Here is a 20,777-nt window from a genome sequence, read left to right as displayed (position 1 = left end):
GTGATAAACCTTTCTTGAAGCAAAACGAGATTTTTCCAGAGTCGTGTTCCTTTGTTTTTTTTATATCTCTCAACATATTTCCAAAACCGAGTTTGATTTATAAATAGTAGAAAAATGTTAAACCGGAGTTAAATATTCCCGTTAGATTACATGGGGAAAGGCAGTTCACTTACCAGGATGTGGAACAGCGCTGAATAACGCTGATCGATCATTTCCTTTAGAGCAAGCGTCCAGGTGAAGATCATTCCTCCATATTCCATGTGATATGAAGTCACAATGTGAAACCGTTTTGATAGAATTCAACCCTTAAATCGTACTACTCTTACAAACACTGTTGTGAAACGTCGAAGAAGAACCGTTCGCGCCACGCACCCACGTCACTTCCGTAAACAGACGGTTAAAGCGCAGCACGGGGGTGTTTCGTCTCACTTGTCTGTGAAAACTCTCTCCGTATCGTTATGGATTACGTGAAGCGGGTGGCGTAAACTCCGTATCATATTTCGGACCTTAATCTGACCAGTGCGATAGATCCAAGGCAGTGTGGGCAGCGCGTACTGGACTTCATTTTCCGCGATGATAGTCAGTTCTCCAACAGCGATGCAGAGGATGACTGCGACGCTGAATCTGATATTACTCCGGACTTGGAGAACGTTTCAAACAGCGGATTTCATTCTTAATGTGACGATGAAACGGAATATTGTTACAACGGAAGAAGTTGACAGATTTTCAGATTTTCTGAGACTCATGATATTGATACTCTACATTTTGTTGTGTTGTCCGTACTTTTAAACTCCAAAATAATTCCACTTTTATAAAACATGTATATTCTTACTGCTAAAAAAAAAAATTAATTAGATGTGTGTTGTTGAGCTGTTCGTGATTGGCCCATTCAACATTATGTTAAGTAGCCACAAGGCTGGTTTTGTCCGCCAACCCCATTTGCATTCTGAGAGCTGGCTGAATGAACCTGGTGTGGGTAAAACTTTGGAGTTGATTATCTCAGAATCACAGTTTGCCACACCCTTGTCATTAACAAGTCATAGCTTTAAAAATATTTGCTTGATTTGCACAAGTGACACCTTGTTTGGAAGCTCTGGATCTCCACTTTCAAATGATGCGACAAAAAAAAAAATCTCGAAAGCCGTCAAATGACCCTAGAGTATGCGGTGGGTCACATATGTGCATTGAGTGCTTAAACTAGTAAACTTAACACACACAAAATAACAAAAACACTGACTAACCGAGAGCACCTAGCCGCTGCGTCTACGTACGTGCCGTCTGGGATTGTGCAACGATGAGGTGAGGCAATGACGCGGTGACCAAACAGTAGTCTGCAATGTTTTCAGATGACCTTAACAGGGGTGAAAAAAAATATGTTTGTATTCCTTAAATACAGCCCGATGTGTATCATACATGGATGACAGCGTCTCTGAACTTCCCCAAATACAATTATCAATTATCATTCGTGACCGTGGCTTTGACACTTTGACTGCCATTTTGTTCTGAACAAAAACAATAGGGTTCCTGCCTTTCGGGCCAGACCCCTAAATATATTACTACTGGTAGGTGATTGAGAATTCAGCCAAAGGTTTCCTGAAATTTGGCTTCAGTGAATAATTTTTATTTTGTAAAATAATCAATAATTATTTATATTCATTCATCACAGGGGTGGCATATCTAATGTCCACAACACTTGCAAATATCCTCAGTATTGGTGATGTTTTCCTGACAATAGTCGGCAGCAGAAGAGCTACAGGGAGCCTCCAGGGAGGGCAGGGGGACCTCCGCGGAACTGAAAACAACTCCTTGGTTTACTGTAGCACACATAGCTGGAACGCAAACATGAATTCTCAAGAGTATCTGCACGGATGGCCATTAAGTACGACTTTAATGTTTTGGCAGCCTAAACCATTCAATTTAGCCTACTATACCTACAAAAATAGGGTTTGCTTTAGTCATTGTTCGCATCCAAAACGTTTACTGGAAGAAACATCCAAAGCCACCAAGACTAGGAGGTAAACAGACTACCATGACCACGTATTTCTTTAACATAAAGCAATACGTTCATGGACAGCAACATTATGTATATATTAAGACATTTCACAGCATATATGTATGAACATATGTATGTGACAAATAAACCTCTTGGATCTCTTGAATGTATCATGAGCTGTATTTAATTGCTGCTGCTTACAGCAGACAATTAGCTGATGCAAAGGAGTGGGTGTTCACTGTCGCTGCCTCTTTCCAATAGCACAAAGGGGGCTAGAGGTGTGGCTGTTTTGACTATATCGTACTGATACCAGTATGGTTCCAATACTGTGATCATGTACGCATAGAAATGGTCAGATGTTGTTTCACTGAGGTTAGTTTAATCATCTACTTTTCACACCCAGTGACTCATGATGCTGTCACTCCCAAATATTGCGATACACAATATTAGAGTGAAGTATTTCCGCAATAAACTGGTGTCAACAACCCATCGTTGTCTGTGTCTCTGTGCCGGAGGGCCCTGAAAACGGCAATTGGGTAGCATGTTGCAGGCAGAACTGCTACAACAACAATTTAATAATAACATCAAATGATACAAAATTGCTAAATTGAAATGAAATATAACTATATACTATACTAATAATTTATAAAACAAAAAAACTTTACCTTCAGCTTAACATCTATCTAACATCAAACAGCTTTTAGACATTTGTCAATCTGGTTTTCACCCTCACCAGAGCAAAGTGGTGAATGATCTGCATATAAACACTGATTCTAAAAAACGATCTGTTCTTCTGCTCCTGGATCTCAGTGCTGCCTTTGACACTATTGATCATCATATTTTATTAGAGAGATAACAAAAATGGGTCTGCCTATTTGGCCCAGTTCTAAACTGGTTTAGAACCTACCTACAGGACAGGCAGTTCTTTGAGTCCATTAGAGATATTGCCTCGGACAAAGTGGATATTATATTTGGAGTGCCCCAAGGTTAAATTCTTGGACCATTATCGTTTGATCCCTATATGCTCCCACTTGCACATATTATAAAGAAACACAAAATGAAGTACCATAATTACACAGATGATTCACAACTGTACATATCCCTATCTCCTATACAACAAATACTCATCCTTGGTGCAAAGGCTCAGAGACAGAAAATTGCAGCACATCTCAGTTCTCTGTCTCCAGAGAGCAAAAATGAAGCCAGAAATCTGGGTGTAATCATAGATGGCGATCTAAAGTTTAAGAGCAAAATCAGCTTTCTACCATTTAAAAATATTTCTAATTTAAGAGGCCTCCCGTCAAAAGCAGACTCTGAAAAATTAATCCATGTATTAATAATGAGTACATTAGACTACTGTAATGGCCCATTGCCCGGCCTCCCAAAATCAGCTGTGCAGCGACTACAGTTAATCCAAAATGCAGCTGCACGCGTTCTCACTGGGACTAAAACGTTTGAACACATTACACCTGTTCTTAGATTGGCTACCCGTTAAAACTAGGATTGATATTAAGATTCTGCTACTTTTATATAAAGCTCTAAATGGCCTTGCACCTAGGACTACCGGCCACTTGAAAATCTCAAGTGTTCGCAGCCGAACAAACAGTGCGTTCCCAGAGGATGTATATTTTAACAATCATATGCATTCTCATATATACCGTGCAGTCGTGGTGAACAAAAAAGAGGTAGGTTAAAAATAACCTTATATCTATGGAACTTTCACATAACGTTCGTAACGTAAAACTAACAATAACAGGAGCACGAGAAGGCTGATGTTGCGTGGCAGACACCAAATGCTTGATGTCTGGCTTAAAGGACGACAGCTTCAGGCGAAGATCTGGCTTAACATTCAGTTTATTCCTGTATTTCGTCTTCAATGCCACAAGCGCCGAAAAGCCAGTCTCGCAGAGATGTCGTCGGGAAATGCATCAGAAATCGCACAGCTCTGTTGGACAGATCGGGATTCGCGGTCTTGGTGCCCATACATGATGTTTCGATTACTTTCTTCTTACCCTGATACTCCTTGAGTTTATTATTGAAAAATTCAAGCGGCTTGGACATGTACTGTTTGTGTTTTGTCTCGAGGTGACGGCGCAGTTTACATGGCTTCAGAGTTTAGTTTGATAAAATCTCGAAACACACCATGCATAGCAGTAATGGTTCATCTTCCGTGCCTGTCCAAAAAAATCTCCAATGATAAATATTCAGTGCTATACTTTCTCAGAACCTTTCTTTTTTTTTTTTGACAAGCAGGATTGAACCACCTGTCCACCTTTCCTTTTCAGTGTGCCTGATGCTAGCCAACCATCCATTTTGATTATCACCGCAAGTTCAAAAATATACAGGTCCACGTCAACCGTGGTCCTGCTTGGACGCAGTACGCCCTAACATAAGATTTTCAATAAAATCAATGTGTTTTGCCCATGATTTGGCAGCCCACTTGCAATACCCTCCTGCTCGTAGGTTGGGAATTGTTGCACTACAGTCTATGACTGAGTTCTGTGTGTGTGTGTGTGTTCTGCGTGTTGTGAGATTTTTGTGAGATTTGTTTATTCTCCACTAACTGTTTTCATGGTTGCACAGACATTTTATATATTTTCTTTGATTGTATTTCTCTGTAAAGCGCATTGTGTTGCCCAGGTATGAAATGCGCTTTAAAAATAAAGTGTGACTTGACTTGACTAATGTTATTGTCTGCATTGTCTCTGAAGTGCACTTTTTTTAAATAAATGTATCAACTAAATAAATGTCCAGGTAATAATAAAAAAAATAAAAGTTATGAAGAAAAATAATTATAAACTATAAAAAATAAATAATAAACTGTGTCATATTAGAGTCTAGTCAGGAAAGTGTTTTTGTTTAGACATTTTGTTTATCGGCTGTGAGCATAGGCATAGGCAAATGCTGATTATCTCAAAATGCACAAATATCGCTCCGATCAATCGGTCGACCACTTCAAAATATACCATTGTTGAGCCACATCACACTTCCATACTTTGCAAAGGCTGCAAAGATGTCATGTCCATAAGGAACATGCTTGGAAAAAAAACACACTGGGTGGATGAGTGGCATGTAGGGGATCTGTGATGTCATTAAGGCAGCACTCTTTAACCCTTGTAGACAGACAAAAACAGAACAACAGGAAACCAGTAACAATGAGCGGCTACACCCCATCACACTGGATACACAGAGCTTCCATTCGAGTTGTCCCTCTGTAAACAACTAAAATAATAAAAAAATGGAACAACTCGCCAAAATTAGTTAAGCATATGGGAGAGAAAGAAACGCATCTTATTTCTGCGAAGAAAACTAACAACACAAAATGGTCAATTACAGCAGTACTAGTGCTACGTAACAATAGATTTATGAGAGTGCCTTTAAAAACTCTGTAGTTCTCACTATTGTTACAATAAGTACATCTATGTCAAGCTCTGGCCTAATTGCAGAAGAAAAATCCACAGAGCAAGTCTGTAGAGCACATAATGGCAGATTCATGGTGCCTCAAGCATATAACATGCTTCTTTTCCCCCAGAGACTACCGATTTGTCACAATGTGTGAACACAACCCACTTTGACGTCCTCATCCCAACTTAACAATGTGACAAGTGTAACCATCATGCTATTCTCTTAATTCAACCGAATCATAGTGAATGAAAGGAACTGAAGGAGCCGTTTTCAACATCATATGCACCAGGCAATGTGTTGCATACCATGTTGAAATCCCAATGTCTCCATCCAAGATGGGTGGGGGGTGAATTCTGAAAGATACAGCTGTATTACTACTATTCAGCCGCCTGCCAAATTTTCATGAATTACAGCTAGTATCTCTAAAGAAATTAATTTTTGCCACATTAATATACAATCATTACAGTGGGCCGCAAAATGTAGTGCACACATAGAATAATTTTTCAATATTGTAGAAAACAAGCCAAATTGAAAAGCATCATTACATTATTTCCACATCACTGTATCTCTATACTGAAAAACAATGAGTGGAGATTTGATTAAAAATATATTTCATTCTTGTTAGGATTAAATGAAACTTATCTTGAAATGCAAGTATCTGAGCTATATTGCATTACATGTATACACTGTAGTACTTTCAATTATGTCTTCAATACAAAACATTACATTGTGTAAAATCAAACGCAGGGGAGCATGCTGTAATTTTGCGAGTACAGATCCAACATGGCGGCACATGCTGACAATTTGCTTCAACTCAGAAAATAAGGAAGCAAACGGCAAAGGGGAACCAGGATGGCAACAACCCCGCGAAGAGGAAGAAGGCAGAAAGATCCACCAACACAGACCGCAGTTAGTAGATCACTAACCACCACTGTAGAGGTTAGTGTCTTGGATGAAATGAACAAGCAGTTTGAAATACTACACTGGATATACCTGCTTCTCAAAAACATGATGGAGATGATAGCCATCATTGAATCCCTGCACCTCAGGGTCAGCGAGTCGCAAAAAGACGATAGGGATCTTAAAACCTCCGTGAAGCATCTCAAAACGGAGATGGAGGTTGTAAAGGAAGAAAATAAAATAATGAAAGAGACAATCCTGGATATCCAATCCAGAAGTATGCGGGACAACCTCATCTTTTTCGGGATCCCAGAAAACATGGTGAAAGACTTCCTCCACACCACACTGATCACTTTTCACAAGGTTTACCAACTGGGACACCGCGTGGGGAACCGTCCCCGCTCCATCATTGCTAAGTTTGAACACTTCAAGCACAAGGAGCTGGTCAAAATCAAAGAACAGGAACTGAAGAGAACCATGTTGGGCATGAATGATCAATTGTCCTGGGAGATCAATGACCAATGGAAGGTCCTGTATCTCATCCTGAAGGAGAACTGGCAGACGGGTAAATGGGTATTGATGGTTGTTGATAAACTACTTACAGGTACTCCTCACTTAACGACCGAGTTACGTTCCTTAATCCAGGTCGTTAAGCTAATTAGTCGATTACTTCACGGTAAGGGGGTGTGGCCATTGCGAACGCTAGTGTAGTGCATACTGACAGACTGTGGGACCGAGACAGACTGAGAACGGTGATGCGCAATGAGGTGCTTGACGCTGAGACGCCACGGTATTGTACGCAGCACACAATGCAGACTGGTCAGAGAGCTGGCCGTGAGCCCCAACGGTCATTAAGTGAGGAGCAACTGTATAAAGGGTCTGTTATTCTAAGCCGCCTACACCACATCCTGGTTATTATGATAATTCTGATATGTATAAATCGCATTTTATTTGTCAGGATTGTAAATAGTGCTCACTCTCTCATCATCTCTACTTCCTAATCCCTCCCACCCTACTTCTCTCATCACTCTATCCACTCTCACTATATGAATGGCTGACTCTCCAATGTTCTATGTTTGTCTTTGTCTATGTCAGTTTTTTGTGTAGATATGTAGCCCTACAAACTTCCTGCAATACAGGGACCGTAAAATGGAATGTAAAGAAGAAAAACCCTTTACACATTTATCTATGGGAAAATATGGGCACAGTAGTATAGCTATTGCCTTGGATGCGCAATGCTGCTTCATGGGAAAACTACAAATCCACACCCATCACCCCCGAACTAACCTCAATGGCATCCATTGAGTTTGTGGGTTGGAATGTGAGAGGCATAGGCTCACCAGCTAAACAAAGCAAAATCCTCAGTCACCTCACAAGGATGAACCCCAGCTCCTGTCTACTGCAAGAAATTCACCTCACTCCACCTGAGCACCTCAAAGCTTAATGGGTCAATGTTTTCGGCATCATATAATGAATTCTATATTGATCAATAATAAATAAATAGAATAGAATAGAATAAAACTACAATATCAGACAGCGAAGGGCGATACATAATGATTAACGGAATTATAGGAAACATCAAATTAACCATAGCTAATATGTATGGCCCTAATGAGGACGACCCAAATTTCTTTCACAATATATTTTCAAAACTCTTAGATTTCTGACTCAATTATTATACTGGGAGGGGACTTCAACAGTACTTGATCCAAGTTACAGTTCACAAACCAGAGATAAAGACGAGGATAAGTCCTTGCGTTTGTCTGACTTTATAAAGCAATATATGAGTGATCTTTCTCTTGGAAATTGTTGGTGTTACTTGCTTTTTGACAAGTAACTTGGTAATGTCCAAATCAATAATCCCGAAATCCACCCTTTTGCAATCTTCGACCACGGGCCGATTCGTTTCAGCCTTGGAAATGAAACCAACCCGGAACCTTCTCGGCAGGAGGCAGTTTAACACCTAATTTCTGACAGAAAAAAATTAACAATTTTATCTTCCAGAGAATGGACATCCTTCATTGAACTGAAGGACTCTCCAGAAATATCACCATCCTTACTCTGGGACACGGCAAAGGCAGTATTATTTAATTCTCCACTCACAAGAAAAAGAAAGAACAAGAATGCTAAAATAAACTAGAACAACAACCACAAGACCTGCACTGCCAACAAGCCCACTCCCCCACTGAGTAAATACGAAATGAGAACCAGACAATTAAATCCCAACTTCATAATATCATCCATCAAAAGACACAATTCCTATTGCAACAAACAAGAATTAATTATTTTGAATTCAATGACAAATCTGGTACATTTCCTGCCAATCAACTGAAACGTAATAGAGGACAAAAAAAACGTATTACAGCCATCAAAGATCTACAGGGTAGGATAAACAGACCCCGCAGTAAATCAATTAAATATTCAGAGACTTTTATAATAAGCTATATCACTCATACCCCTTTCCCACTGCACCAAAAACCCGGTAACACCACCTCCACACATGAATAGTGCTCTTATTTTGGTTTTGCTCAACCACAATAAGTACCCAACCCTCACCTCCAGTTATAGACCCATAAGCCTTACTGATTGTGAGTTCAAGATCATTAGTAAAACACTAAACAGGATTGAAAAGGTAATTCCAATTATAAGTCACCCAGACCAAACAGGCTTTGTCAAGAGCAGACACACCAGCAATATGCACTGTTTATTCAGTCTGATCAGCATATCTCAAATGAACAACTTAAATACTGTTATTGTGTCTTTAGATGTCAAAAGAGCATCTGACAGAGTTAATTAGACATATTTTTCCACCCTGTGAGAGAAAAATGCAGATGATTCATTCTTTGAATGATGTTTCGTATGTTTTATAGAGTACAATAGCCTTTTTAGTATGTTACGTAGCTTTTAAAACACATTACCTTGGGGTTTTTAAAGAGTCTCTCAGAGTTTATATGAAGAGACTGTTCTTTCCAATAATGCCATACTGTACTGTAAAGACCAAATCACACGGGTAAGGATAACCCCCAGGGGGCTTGACAGAGCATTGGGGTTTGTTTTATAGCATGTCAGGTTGTATCTTTGGAGTTAAACTGTTATATCACTGACTGTTATAGTTTTTATCAATACATATCTTTAATATTCTCAGTTTGTTATCCTTTAGCGGGCATGTCAACCTCACTGAACACGCAGTGTTGAATTCTCTAAAAATCCTCAACATATTTGGCTTTGGAGAGTCACTCATTCAATGGATCAAAATTCTTTATAACTCACCATCTGCTTCTGTCATCACCAATGTTTACACTTCACAGCGTTTCACTCTACAATGTAGCACAAGACAAGGATGTCCGCCCTCCTTTCCTATTCGCAATCTTTATTGGACCCCTCCGGTGGCCATCCATCAAAAGAGTAATATCATTACCATACAAACAGGAAACTCTGTTCACAAAATTAGTTACTATCCAGATGACATTGTTATATTTAAGAAAACCCAACATCACCCCTACCTGAAGTGTTCAATCTTATATGTAGTTGTTTTGCCATCTCAGACTATTGAATAAACTGGACAACAAACCATGGTCTTACCACGCAGTGGAGGAGATTGGAATGCAGTAACCCAGAAACGTCCCTTAACCACCACAACAGGCAACATTACATACCTTGGTATTGATATCTCCACCAATCTGTCAAATTTGTTTACCCTTAACTTTACTCCATTGCTCAATTCCATTGAAGACGACCTCACTCAAAGGAACAACCTACTCATCTCACTAATTGGCAGGACAGCCGCAGTGAAAATAACATACTACCAAAAATAAACTATATATTTTCAATGACCGAGCACAACAAACAGTAACTTGGTTTAATACTCCAGACTCTATAATCAATAAATTATATTGGGAACAGAAGAAACCAAGAATTAAACTCGTTTTTGCTTATCCATCCTTCATCGGATTGCTTATCGATCCTGACCCCTCAACATTCGCCAAATGTCCAAAGAATGTTGGCTAACTAACTTGTTGTGAGAAGCCTCGGAGTGAACAACAAATTTGGGGACACGCCATTTAAAACCCCTCCCGTCTCCCATGCATTTTACTTGTTCGTGGACAGCGATTTACAACCGTCTCGGCAATGTTACTGCACGGTTTGATTGAAGGGGAATGAAGAACAAGGGCATTGGAAGAAACTCAACGCACCACACTGAAAGCGATCTGTTTCTCATCATAGCGCGAAGGCACAACATGTGTTCAACAAAAAGGCGCGGCGCCTTCGACAGAGCCCAGAAGGACGAAGTTATTCCAAATGGTTTTGGTGCCTGATTGGTCAGAGGGACTGGTGGCATTGCAGGGTGGGGATTGGAAATAGAGTATACTTGCAGATTAACTCCGTCTCGGATGCAATGGCATACAGATACCCCCTGCTGTACGCCGCTCCCGCCGAGCGCCCAGTAAAACAAAAACAAAAGAAAGTTACGTCGAGTGAGGTGTGCGTTGCGTTTGACGTCGTTTCACTGTGACGACTGAACTTCAACAGCGCTCGAACTCCTGTTGTGGGGAGTGGGGAGGGGGGGTGGTAAAGTACAACACGGTGGACAGAACACCGGCGTGGGACCATTTCACGGGCCGCGGTCTAGATTGAATTCCAAACTGTTCGGAACCGCTTCCATTAAATCTACAACGGCGGTGAAATAAAAAGTGCCGAGAGGCGCCGCGGCTCGGGTCCGCGGCGGGCAACTAGTCGGACGCCGGGCTAGCCGCTGGAGCGTGCGGCTAGCTAGCTGCGGCGACGCTCGCCGTGAATCAAACAAAGGGCACCCGGGCCGCGGGGCTCACCGACTGGCGCTTCCTTGTGCCTGGACGACCGTCTTCCATTCACGGACTTGGCGTCGCCCTCGCTGCCGCTCTTCTTCCCCGACGCCATCTTCGCCCGCTCCCCGGGGTCGACGCGCCCGCGGATCCCCGCTCGGTTACCTGCGTGGAACCGTGGCCGCGCCCACAACACGCATTCGGGCCAATGGGCGCGCGTGTTAATGTTCAGTTAGCCAATGGGGCGGCATCCGGGAGGACGGGTCCCGCCTCTGGTGGGTTAGCGACAGAACGCCTGCGTGTGGGGGCGTGCAGGTGAGTTGTGTTCGCGTAATGTGCCTTGTAGTTCTCATACATGTTAACTGGCTTGTTTTGTTTATCCCTCAAATGCAGAATAAAAAATAAATTAAAAAAAAATATAGAATTGAAAGAGTGCTAGTGAAAAAACTGGCACGCCCAGTGATGTGAAACTTTTATTCACAAATAAAATGCAGAAACCCATGTTTTCTCCAGCTTTATTCATCCAGCGTCCAAGGATAATATTGTTAACTGTGTCACACGTGAGAATGCAATCATACATTTAAAGCCCTTTTTTCAAAGATGAAATCTCATCAGCTAATACTAACATTTCCTTTCAAGAAATCTTTACATTTAAATGGATAGCGGCAGCATGTGGTTTCAGAGCAATTCTAAGTATTCCCAAGTCTCAGAAAGGCCCATCAGACAGGCAAAGAGAATCTCAACTGTTTTTTTTTGTTGTTGTTGTTTTTGTTCAACCTGTATTTCTCCATTGTTTCAGGGTTTCTCCACCTGTATCTCCTCTTCCCCCTCGTCCTTCACATTACACACATCTTGGTATGTTCCCTCACACTGTGAGCGATGGATCTGGTCGTAGGGAGTGCTACAGTCCCCTAGTATTAGCCCCTAGACAAGGAGTGGTGAAAAAGGACAATTATTATTATTAATAATAATAATACTTATAATAATTAGTATTATTATTATTGCTTGTAGCAATACAGTCCATTTTAGTGCCTGTAGCACTACACAGGGTCCATTTTAGTCGCGTTAGTGACAAATTTGTTGGCGTCTTTAGGTTCCTCATTACAATTTCACGGGCGTCACAGTGGGGTGGACTTGCCTCGACGTTCTAACGAGTTTCTGATGATTAATGTTCTTTTGCATATAAGTTTTTCGATGGGTTTCTAGTCCATGAAACCGGAAAACCGTTTCCAATTTTCAGTATACTATCAATACGATTCGTTCCGAAAATATGAACTTCATCATGCACTCGCCAATTTCCTTCGAATCCGGCAAAGTAAGGGGGACCACAACGCCGCATCTATCACAGGGTTGTATTGGATTACAATGTCTTCATTGATAAGAACGTCAGAGAGATGAAATATCAATTGAACGGCCCTGCAGACTTTAACAAGGTGGGACGGTACATAAACACACACACGCCTAGTTTGTAACCTCTAACCACTACGGAGGGAGTCTACACCATGCACTGCACACGGCACGCATGGACGTTCAGAGCCACAACCTGCACATTTATAGTACATTGGATGATGACGTCAGAAAGCGTCTTATTCTTAAACTCATCTCGTTCCGTTACCCGATCGGAGGTTTTCGAACGCTGGCGTGTCGAAGCGCGGACGTTTGGCTACTTTAGTTCAGATTTTGTCGGTTTTTTACTATTTTCTGCTCCATATGTGGATCGATTTTGGATGAAACGTGAACCACGACATGTCTGTGACCTCCCGGTTCTAACGACACCTCAACCGTGTCCGTAGCTCTCGCGGTCGTCCCGTTCCACCTGACACCTTATGCCCGAAAAAGTCAGAGAATAATAAACATCCCAACAATAACAATAGCACAATATACTAATAAAAAAAGCTGCAGGCCAGGGTCCAAGGTCCAGGGTCGTTGCAACAATTGCACCAATGGCAAAAATGGGATCAATTTGAAGACAGTTAAATTAAACATGGTTATCAATGCGCTGCACTTTGCTTTAAGGAGAATAAAACAAAGCGCAACGCAGCACCTCAGTCATACCCTGCTCATATACACCAAATTGGATCGTGATTTCACGATGCCTTCTGCTCCACTACTTCCGGTTTCTTCGCTCATTCAGAAAAACGTCGCTTCCCCCCCCCCTTTCCCTTAATGCCTCCTACAGATATGGTCCAACGTTCATCAACCTTGTACAGTCATCAGTCTTCGCGTTTCACGGTTTCTGAGTGCTGGGCATCTTCAGCGGAGAATAAGAAGAATAATCTGAACAAAAACAATAGGGTTCCCGCATTTTGTAGTCGACCCTAATAATAAATAAATACACAAACCGTTGAAACTCACAGCGTAAACCGATACGGGGATGAAGAAGCTCACGCATATTTCGTTCCCGGTGGCTGTCTTCAGACAAATAACACTTCACCTGACATATTGTTGCGATTCATTTGGATCCACCGCCATCCTTCTTTCTCGTGTTGGACATAGAGAAGGAATGACAGAGTGGGTGAGGTAGTGACACATGGGATTTACCTCATAAATGTTCTCCGTTTCCCTTTGCACTTTCTTTTTGTTCTCCAGGTGATTGAGACTCATCATCTGGAAGAAGAGAAGAAGTAAGTTGTGCTGCGTAGTGACCTCTGCATAGTGACCTGAGTTTTTGCCATCACACAGGGTGATACAAGACAGCAACCAATGTTTATCATCAAGGGCAGACGGCCTATCTCTTGGGGTGGGGGGTGGGGTGGTCTTATTTATTTTCTTCTCTGACCTTGCAGAGCAGAAAGATCCCAGGCAGGAGTGAGGTGAGAAAAAGTGTGATTCCCTCCGCAACCAGGATCTTGTTCTTGGTGCTCTCACTAATGTTTAGGAAATTTTCCACCGGCTCTAAGTAGGAAGACACAGTTCAGGAGTCATGCATATAAAGTAGCAGCAACACTATTGTTTTTTTTGCTTTGTTTTTTTCCATCCACAAATACATTCTTAGTGCAAATGTTTGTTGACATCAATGAAACACTTTCTAATTTTACCTTGAGAAAATAGGTTGATATGCAGTTGCTTCAACTTAAGTAGCCTTTAGCCAGAGATGCTTATGTGCCCCGTAATAACAAAAATGCATTCCAGTTATCACTTCCTATTCTTTCCTAAGGTAAATATTGAGAAATGGGCCCAAAAGTAATATGCCTGTGATGAGCGAGCGCATGATACAGTACTAAGATTGTCATTTTCCACCACCCATCTCTAATGAAGCAAGCGGTGGGAGGGCTGACTCTGAAGGTTTTTCTAAACAAACCAAACCCTTGTGCTGTATTGCAGAACCCTACTTGTTGGAGTTGACACTTCCCAGGAACACGAGCTCCAGGATAGCAGCCAGAACAGGAAACGTAGCGGCTGAGAGGTCAGAACCTCCAGCACAGACCGACAAGAATCAGTTTCAGGTCAACAATAAACACACATATGTGGACCCACAACAACTGTAAAATTAATATTTTTGTGATCATGATCCATTCATGAGGCATAGCTTTTTCCCAGCCTCCCTGGCTAAAACATTTGAGTTGCTGTTGCACTTCAGATGTCTTGGTTGCCCTTGGGTTTTTTTTTTTTTCATCCATCATTGGTCCTGTCATCGTCTAATGCACGTTAAGTCACTTTTACTTGAGTGCGGGGTTAAATACAACCACAAGTCATCTGATTTTATAGTGGTGATTATGATACAAAGTACCTATTAAGACTGTTGACTGTGTAAGTTCAACAGCAGTGCGATCTAATCGCTGCATCATTTATAGTTGGAGTCTGGCAGACTGTCGGTGGCTTGGCTTCCCATCGTCAACATTTTACACAGATCCGTTCATTCAACAATTGTGATGTCATGTCCATACTCACTGTAGACCTGCAGGAAGGTGCCGTGAGTGAGGGCAGAAACCTTGGGGGTGGCGGTGCTGTTGAGGTGACATTGGTACAGCCCACTGTCACCGGGCTGCACGTCCCTGATGATAAGGACGTGGCATCTCACACCGGCAGGGGTGTGCATCTCGTTCCTCTCCACGCGATGGCTCGTAACATTTACTATGTACGGGTATTTGGTGCCGTTGATGTTGTGAATGTTGCCGATCCAAGCGTAGTTCACATCGCTGCGATCGGTGGAGTAGCAGCACTGCAGGGTGGCAGTGTCGGAGCGCTGCACCCGGACAGACGGCCTGTCTCCCTCCAGATAAATGCTGCCACTCACAGCATCCACTACAGAGAGCAATTAAGGACAATGATGCTTTGTCTTCATCTTGGACTCCCATGAATGATAGAGTTAAATGATTCACTAGAGCAAAACTCGAAAAATAAACTAAAAAGAGTGGATATTTCAGTATGTAGATGCAAACAATTACCAAATATCATTTCACATAAGAAATGTAATGTGTCAGAGTTGCAGAACTAGGTTTTTTTTATTGTAATTTTTAGAATGAGAGTTGCCTGTGTTTCAATGTTCAACAAAGAAACCATACTTACAAACAATGCTGTACAAAACAAATATTCTAACTGCCACCATCTTCCTCACAGCTGTGCAATCCAGGGAAATCCAATAAATAACCTTTTGTTCACCACAGTGAGATGGTCTTCATCTGTAGATGTGTAAGTCCTGAGTGTCGTTATACAACACAGTTGTACCTTGTTTTTGTCTTTTCATAGGATACACGCTTGAATGATTTAGTAGAGGAAGTGGAGTATTTGCATAAAAGTAAGAGAATACCACTACTGCATCTATTTGCACGGCAAAACCTTCTGTAGACTATGGATAAACAAAAATACATAAATGTTTGGCCATTTAATGTTAAAGCTGAAATTTTGATCATAGTAAGGTAGGTTTATATCTGTTTAAAAACAAATCTACCCAAAGTGTTTCCAGCTCATAGTCATACAAAATGGAAAAAAACATTAATTTCCCCCATTTATTAAAAAAAAAAAGTTAAAAAAAAAAAAAAAAAAAAAAAAAAAAAAACGTACCACAATTGTTCTTAAGTATACATTAAAAAGCCTTTTACAAGATAAAAATCAAAGCCCAAATACACAATATAGTTCTTGCATATCTATTTTTTATGAACAAAATGGTGGAAGCTTGCAACATGGATCAGAGCTAATCTGTACAGAGCACTGGATAGAAGAATAAAACTCGGCGAAGACTCATCCCATCCCAGTTATAAATGTGGAAAGAAACACAGAATATGGGAGACGCTATTACCTTTTCTTACATTTTCTCTCAATTTTTACCGGTTCGCTTTTGTATCTTTTGTATTCCTATATGAAATCCAACCCCTGTAAATAGCAATGCTTTCTTTTGTAGAATGAAGCATTAAAAACCCCCAAACGAAACAGCCGATCATCACAAGGCACCAAACTATAAATACATTTTCTATACATTTATGTATTTCAAAATAAGATACATCATGAAAAAGCAATGAAAGGAGAGAAAGCACTGTGTTAGTAGTCCTTCTCCCTGCGCTGTGCTTGACGAGTGGAGGTATTACTGGAAGCTGGTGTTAACGGGGCACCCACTGCTGATCACTGCAGTTCAATGGTGAAAAATCCCTGGCTGAGATTATCTCTTTAACCTCATCCTATTGGCAAGTTGGATCGCCACAGCTAGGAATAAGCCCTTACCCAAATTAGCACTTGGTTAGAATATGGCCCCATCTCACTGCAGAAAGTATCAAAGCTTGTGTTAGTTACAGAAAAACACTTTTATGGACACGTCTTTTCTCTCTCCCCGTTTGGCGAATGCTCGGTACATAGGCGTCTTTGTAAAACAGAACGTACAGCGATAGCACAAACCCAGCCCCGACCCGTTCAAGCAAATCAAATTAAATAAACGGCGACGCAGGGAGCGGAGGTGTGCAGCGGGAAGGGCGATCGGAACACCGTAGGAAGGGAACAAGACGTGTGCGTCGCTAATAGGATTACTAAACACACATCTCAAGTCAAAACAAAATGGAGAGGCGGCTCAGATCTACTGTTAGCTGAACCTCCCCCTCCCAAATTAAGTGTACATAATAATATCTCAACTCGACAACGGCTGGAAAAGTAAGAGGAAGAGACAAAGACAACGGATACAAGACAACCTGGGACAAAGCACATTGTGCCAGTCAAGCAAATACCGGCATGATCATTTGCATAATTGTATATTGGGGTTTAGCTGGGGCAAAGCGAGCAGATATGTGCTGAATGCACATTAGAGAGAGATCACAACGACTGTAATTACAGTACTGCGAGAGTGTGGACAGAGCAAGTCTACAGTTCCACTGCCGAAGAACTTTGACCAACTTCGTTTCAGTGTCCTCATCCAACTCGACGCTCTGGGTCCGGTTTGCTCATTCCGGCACAAGATGTTTTTATTCCGTCGAGTTCAATGCGGTAAAAGGTTATTATTGCAGTCGTTCTGCCCTGGCCCAAGTCGATTCTGTGCAGTTATTTTCATTACGGTATTTTGTTGGGTTTTTTTGCCAGGGAAAACCTTTGCATCGGGTGAGATGATTTTTTTTTTTTTCGTTTTTTTTTTTTTTTTTTAAATTAATAGTCATTATAATATTAATATTGTCAATGATTTTGACTCCGACCTATATCTGCTGTGTGACCAAATTAAGTACATGCTGAGCTTTGAAGAGGCCACTATCTGTAGACTTGCATATGGATCCATCACTCTCAAATCAGCAACACGTGACATGCCAATATGGACACGAGCTATGTCATATATTTATAATATATTAGCTAGTATGAGGATCTAGCGGTACATAGTTTGTCTTTGGTCCTGTGTGCACGGCCACAGTTCAATGCCACTACTCTTAAAAATTACACCTTAATAATTACAATCAGCTCCTGCAGAAAACACGAGTCCAAATTTGATACAAATATTGCTACAAGTGAATAATATAGTATTTCACGAATAACATTTCCAACAGCATATAATACAAACCCTAGCGCCATCTTGACTCCATGTTTTGTCAGAACACGTGGTGAAAATGTTTATCTACCCATTTCCAGACACCTTCCCATGACCCTTTCATCCCACGCTCCCCAGGAAGCCCCGACCCTCCCGCCTCACCCCGTTCAACCTTATCTCCACATTCTGCACCTGCCTTTTTTTTTTTTTTTCTCTCCCCCCCTTCCAACGCTCCCCTTCTCCCCCTCTCTCGCTTCCTCACTCTTAACGCAGCATCCTTCTTTTGACAGAGGCGCTGCTTATCAACCCAACGAGACTCGGATTAATAAATAAAGGCAGTAAATACAGACAAGTCTACCACAAACATGATCGGTTATCGCACCGCCCTGCCTTTCTACGCTTGTTTCTAATTCATTGGATGCAAATTAGAAAAGGCATGATGACTCCAAAACAACGCTTTGTAACACGCATACACACACACGCACACACCTTTAAACCTGCATCCGATCCACGGTCGGGGCCGACTACCTGCTGCAAAGATTTTGGGCTCGTCTCAAGTGTTCAATCATGTTTTCCAATCAAATGGAATTGAACGAACTTCCACTGTGCTACGGAAGAGACAGGAATAGTAGTGAAGATTGAGAGTCTACTCTACATTGCCCTCTAAAGTGCTCGCATACAGGAGGGTTCTTGGCACCGACAAACTACGCATATAGATATCCTCGTGTGCTCACGTCAGGTGTGCGTGTGTGTATCTGTGTTACAAGCCGATCCCTATCTGTTGTTAGGCAGCATCCAGCTCACAGCAAAACTACTCTGTTTTTTTGGCACTTGCTTATAAAACCATCCTCTCACATAAAAACATGATGTTTCTTTCTTCATCTACCTTCTTCACACACACACACACACACACACACACACACACACACACACACACACACACACACACACACACACACACACACACACACACACACACACACACACACACACACACACACACACACACACACTCCCTGTTTAGCCACTCAACCACTGCACTGCGGACTAAGCCCTCCTCCTCCGCTGGACACCGATGTCCTGGTTGGCGTCAACCTTCTGAGAGTGTGAATCAGCGAGGGTTCAGGCATGATTTATGAGTTGTCGTGTCAACAGGGAATTTTCCAGGCAGTCCTCCAAAACGCATCCTCACACTCCCACCCAGCGCCGATAAGAAAACTACAGAGGAGAGGCAGATGAAAACACAATAGTAATTAAACAAGAGATACCACAGCCTGTGTGAGGTGAAGTGGGATAACGAATATTGGAAAAGGTTATTTCTTGCAGTTCTCTCACCCTGACGCAAATAGGCAGCATGCACACGTCTCACTGGAAGTTGCCTCGTTCCAGAGAGAATTTGGAAAGGGCCTTGTTGAGCTTATGGTGCTCCTCTTCCACTATCTGAAACAAACATGCAGGAAAAAAAAAAAAAAATTATAAACTCAAGTAGCGTGCACACACACACACACACACACACACACACACACACACACACACACACACACACACACACACACACACACACACACACACACACACCTTGTGCAATGACAGACCCACACCAACTGCCACCTCCTCGGCCTCCCTCATCGCTCCTCTGACACATCCCATTGCAACGGTGAACATAATGGCCACTGTCAGTGAAGTCCAATCTCACAAGGCAATTTTATAAGCTCCCGACAACAGCAGTGGTTAAGTGTTTTTTTCTGTTCCCTAGTTTCACTCTGGTGCCATTTTGGCCCTCATCTGTCCAAAGTATAGCCTACCCAGATCCTCTTAAATTATCCTGGGTGAAAGCCCCGGCGCAGACCCCGGCGCCCACTTTCCATCCACACCTCATCTATTCTCATCTCTCAACATCGCTCTTTTGGCTTCCTTGTGGTTTTCCTTCTCATCTGCCCCTTTAAATCTCCCAATCTCTCTCCATTTACCTGCAGCCTCCTCACGCTCTCCTCCAGGTTCTGCAGCCTCCTGTACACCTCCTCGAGGCGCTCCTGCGACAGCACCAGGGGAGCGCTGATGCTGCCGCCGTCCTCCTCCCGCTTCACCCCTCCGGCCTCTGCTCCGCCTGCATTGTCCTCCGCCTCCGCACCGCCCTCCGCGGGCTGGTTCTCCTCTGGGGACAAGACACCCGCTGGTTGAGATGTGAGGCGATCCAGACAACGAGACAAAGTTACGGAGCCATGAAAGCGCTTTGGCACGTTCACACGCTTGGATGTGCCGCAAAACTCCTTGATTCCAGGCAACAACCAGTCGACGCTGCTGGTTGGACACAACTCAATGGGCTGTGCTTGTTTCCTGTGAGAGGTTTCAAAACTGCAAAGGTTTTCTTGGCTCATACTGAGCGTGATTCTTTTAAGATCTGCAAAGGCAAGATGATACAAGGGCTTGATGATACCTAAATCAGACTGGACGTTGTTCCTCTAGGATCTTGACACACAATGAAGCACAATGCAAAACAATAAATGATGGAAATTGTTGAATTGACGGATCTGGTGCAAAATCACAAATTTTGTTTATTTAGTTTGGACGGATAAAAATGGTTTAGAACGACTTTGATCTACCTCTTGATAGGCAGCCGTCTGCGTCTTGATCAAGCCGCTCGGATTCGTCCTGTCCGTTCGCCTCGTCCGGCCGAGACTCTTCTGAGAGGCTGATGCTGCCGACCAGCAGCCTTTTCAGCGATACGACTATTGAGGGAGGC

At 42.3% G+C, this 20,777-nt stretch overlaps 3 protein-coding genes across 8 annotated transcripts in view; all 3 read right to left on the bottom strand.

Moving 5' to 3' along the window:
- The window catches only part of lipeb (lipase, hormone-sensitive b), a 56,286-nt gene extending 45,022 nt beyond the window's left edge, over window positions 1–11,264 (bottom strand). For both annotated transcript variants that reach the window (XM_080005380.1, XM_080005383.1), the window contains exon 1: window positions 11,128–11,264. In XM_080005380.1, the coding sequence (XP_079861506.1) occupies window positions 11,128–11,215 (88 nt within the window). In that variant the 5' untranslated portion in view covers window positions 11,216–11,264. The remainder of the gene's footprint in view (window positions 1–11,127) is intronic.
- A 381-nt stretch (window positions 11,265–11,645) lies between these two features.
- On the bottom strand, window positions 11,646–18,171 carry cd79a (CD79a molecule, immunoglobulin-associated alpha). Its single transcript, XM_080005164.1, has 5 exons — window positions 15,610–18,171; window positions 14,992–15,345; window positions 13,880–13,995; window positions 13,642–13,707; window positions 11,646–12,024 (listed from the first exon to the last, which is right to left on the bottom strand). The coding sequence occupies exons 1-5, from the start codon at window positions 15,647–15,649 to the stop codon at window positions 11,896–11,898; spliced, it is 705 nt and encodes a 234-aa protein (XP_079861290.1). The 5' UTR covers window positions 15,650–18,171; the 3' UTR covers window positions 11,646–11,895.
- A 102-nt stretch (window positions 18,172–18,273) lies between these two features.
- The window catches only part of arhgef1 (Rho guanine nucleotide exchange factor (GEF) 1), a 47,623-nt gene continuing 45,119 nt past the window's right edge, over window positions 18,274–20,777 (bottom strand). For all 5 annotated transcript variants that reach the window (XM_080005881.1, XM_080005882.1, XM_080005883.1 and 2 more), the window contains 4 exons: window positions 20,638–20,763; window positions 20,005–20,189; window positions 19,370–19,474; window positions 18,274–19,252 (listed from right to left, as the gene is read on the bottom strand). In XM_080005881.1, coding sequence (XP_079862007.1) covers window positions 19,400–19,474; window positions 20,005–20,189; window positions 20,638–20,763 — 386 coding nt within the window. In that variant the 3' untranslated portion in view covers window positions 18,274–19,252; window positions 19,370–19,399. The remainder of the gene's footprint in view (window positions 19,253–19,369; window positions 19,475–20,004; window positions 20,190–20,637; window positions 20,764–20,777) is intronic.

The sequence above is a fragment of the Zeus faber genome (assembly GCF_960531495.2).
Source record: "Zeus faber genome assembly, chromosome: 8".
NCBI classification, from domain to species: Eukaryota; Metazoa; Chordata; class Actinopteri; order Zeiformes; family Zeidae; genus Zeus; species Zeus faber.
This window is presented reverse-complemented; position numbering and strand designations above follow the sequence as displayed.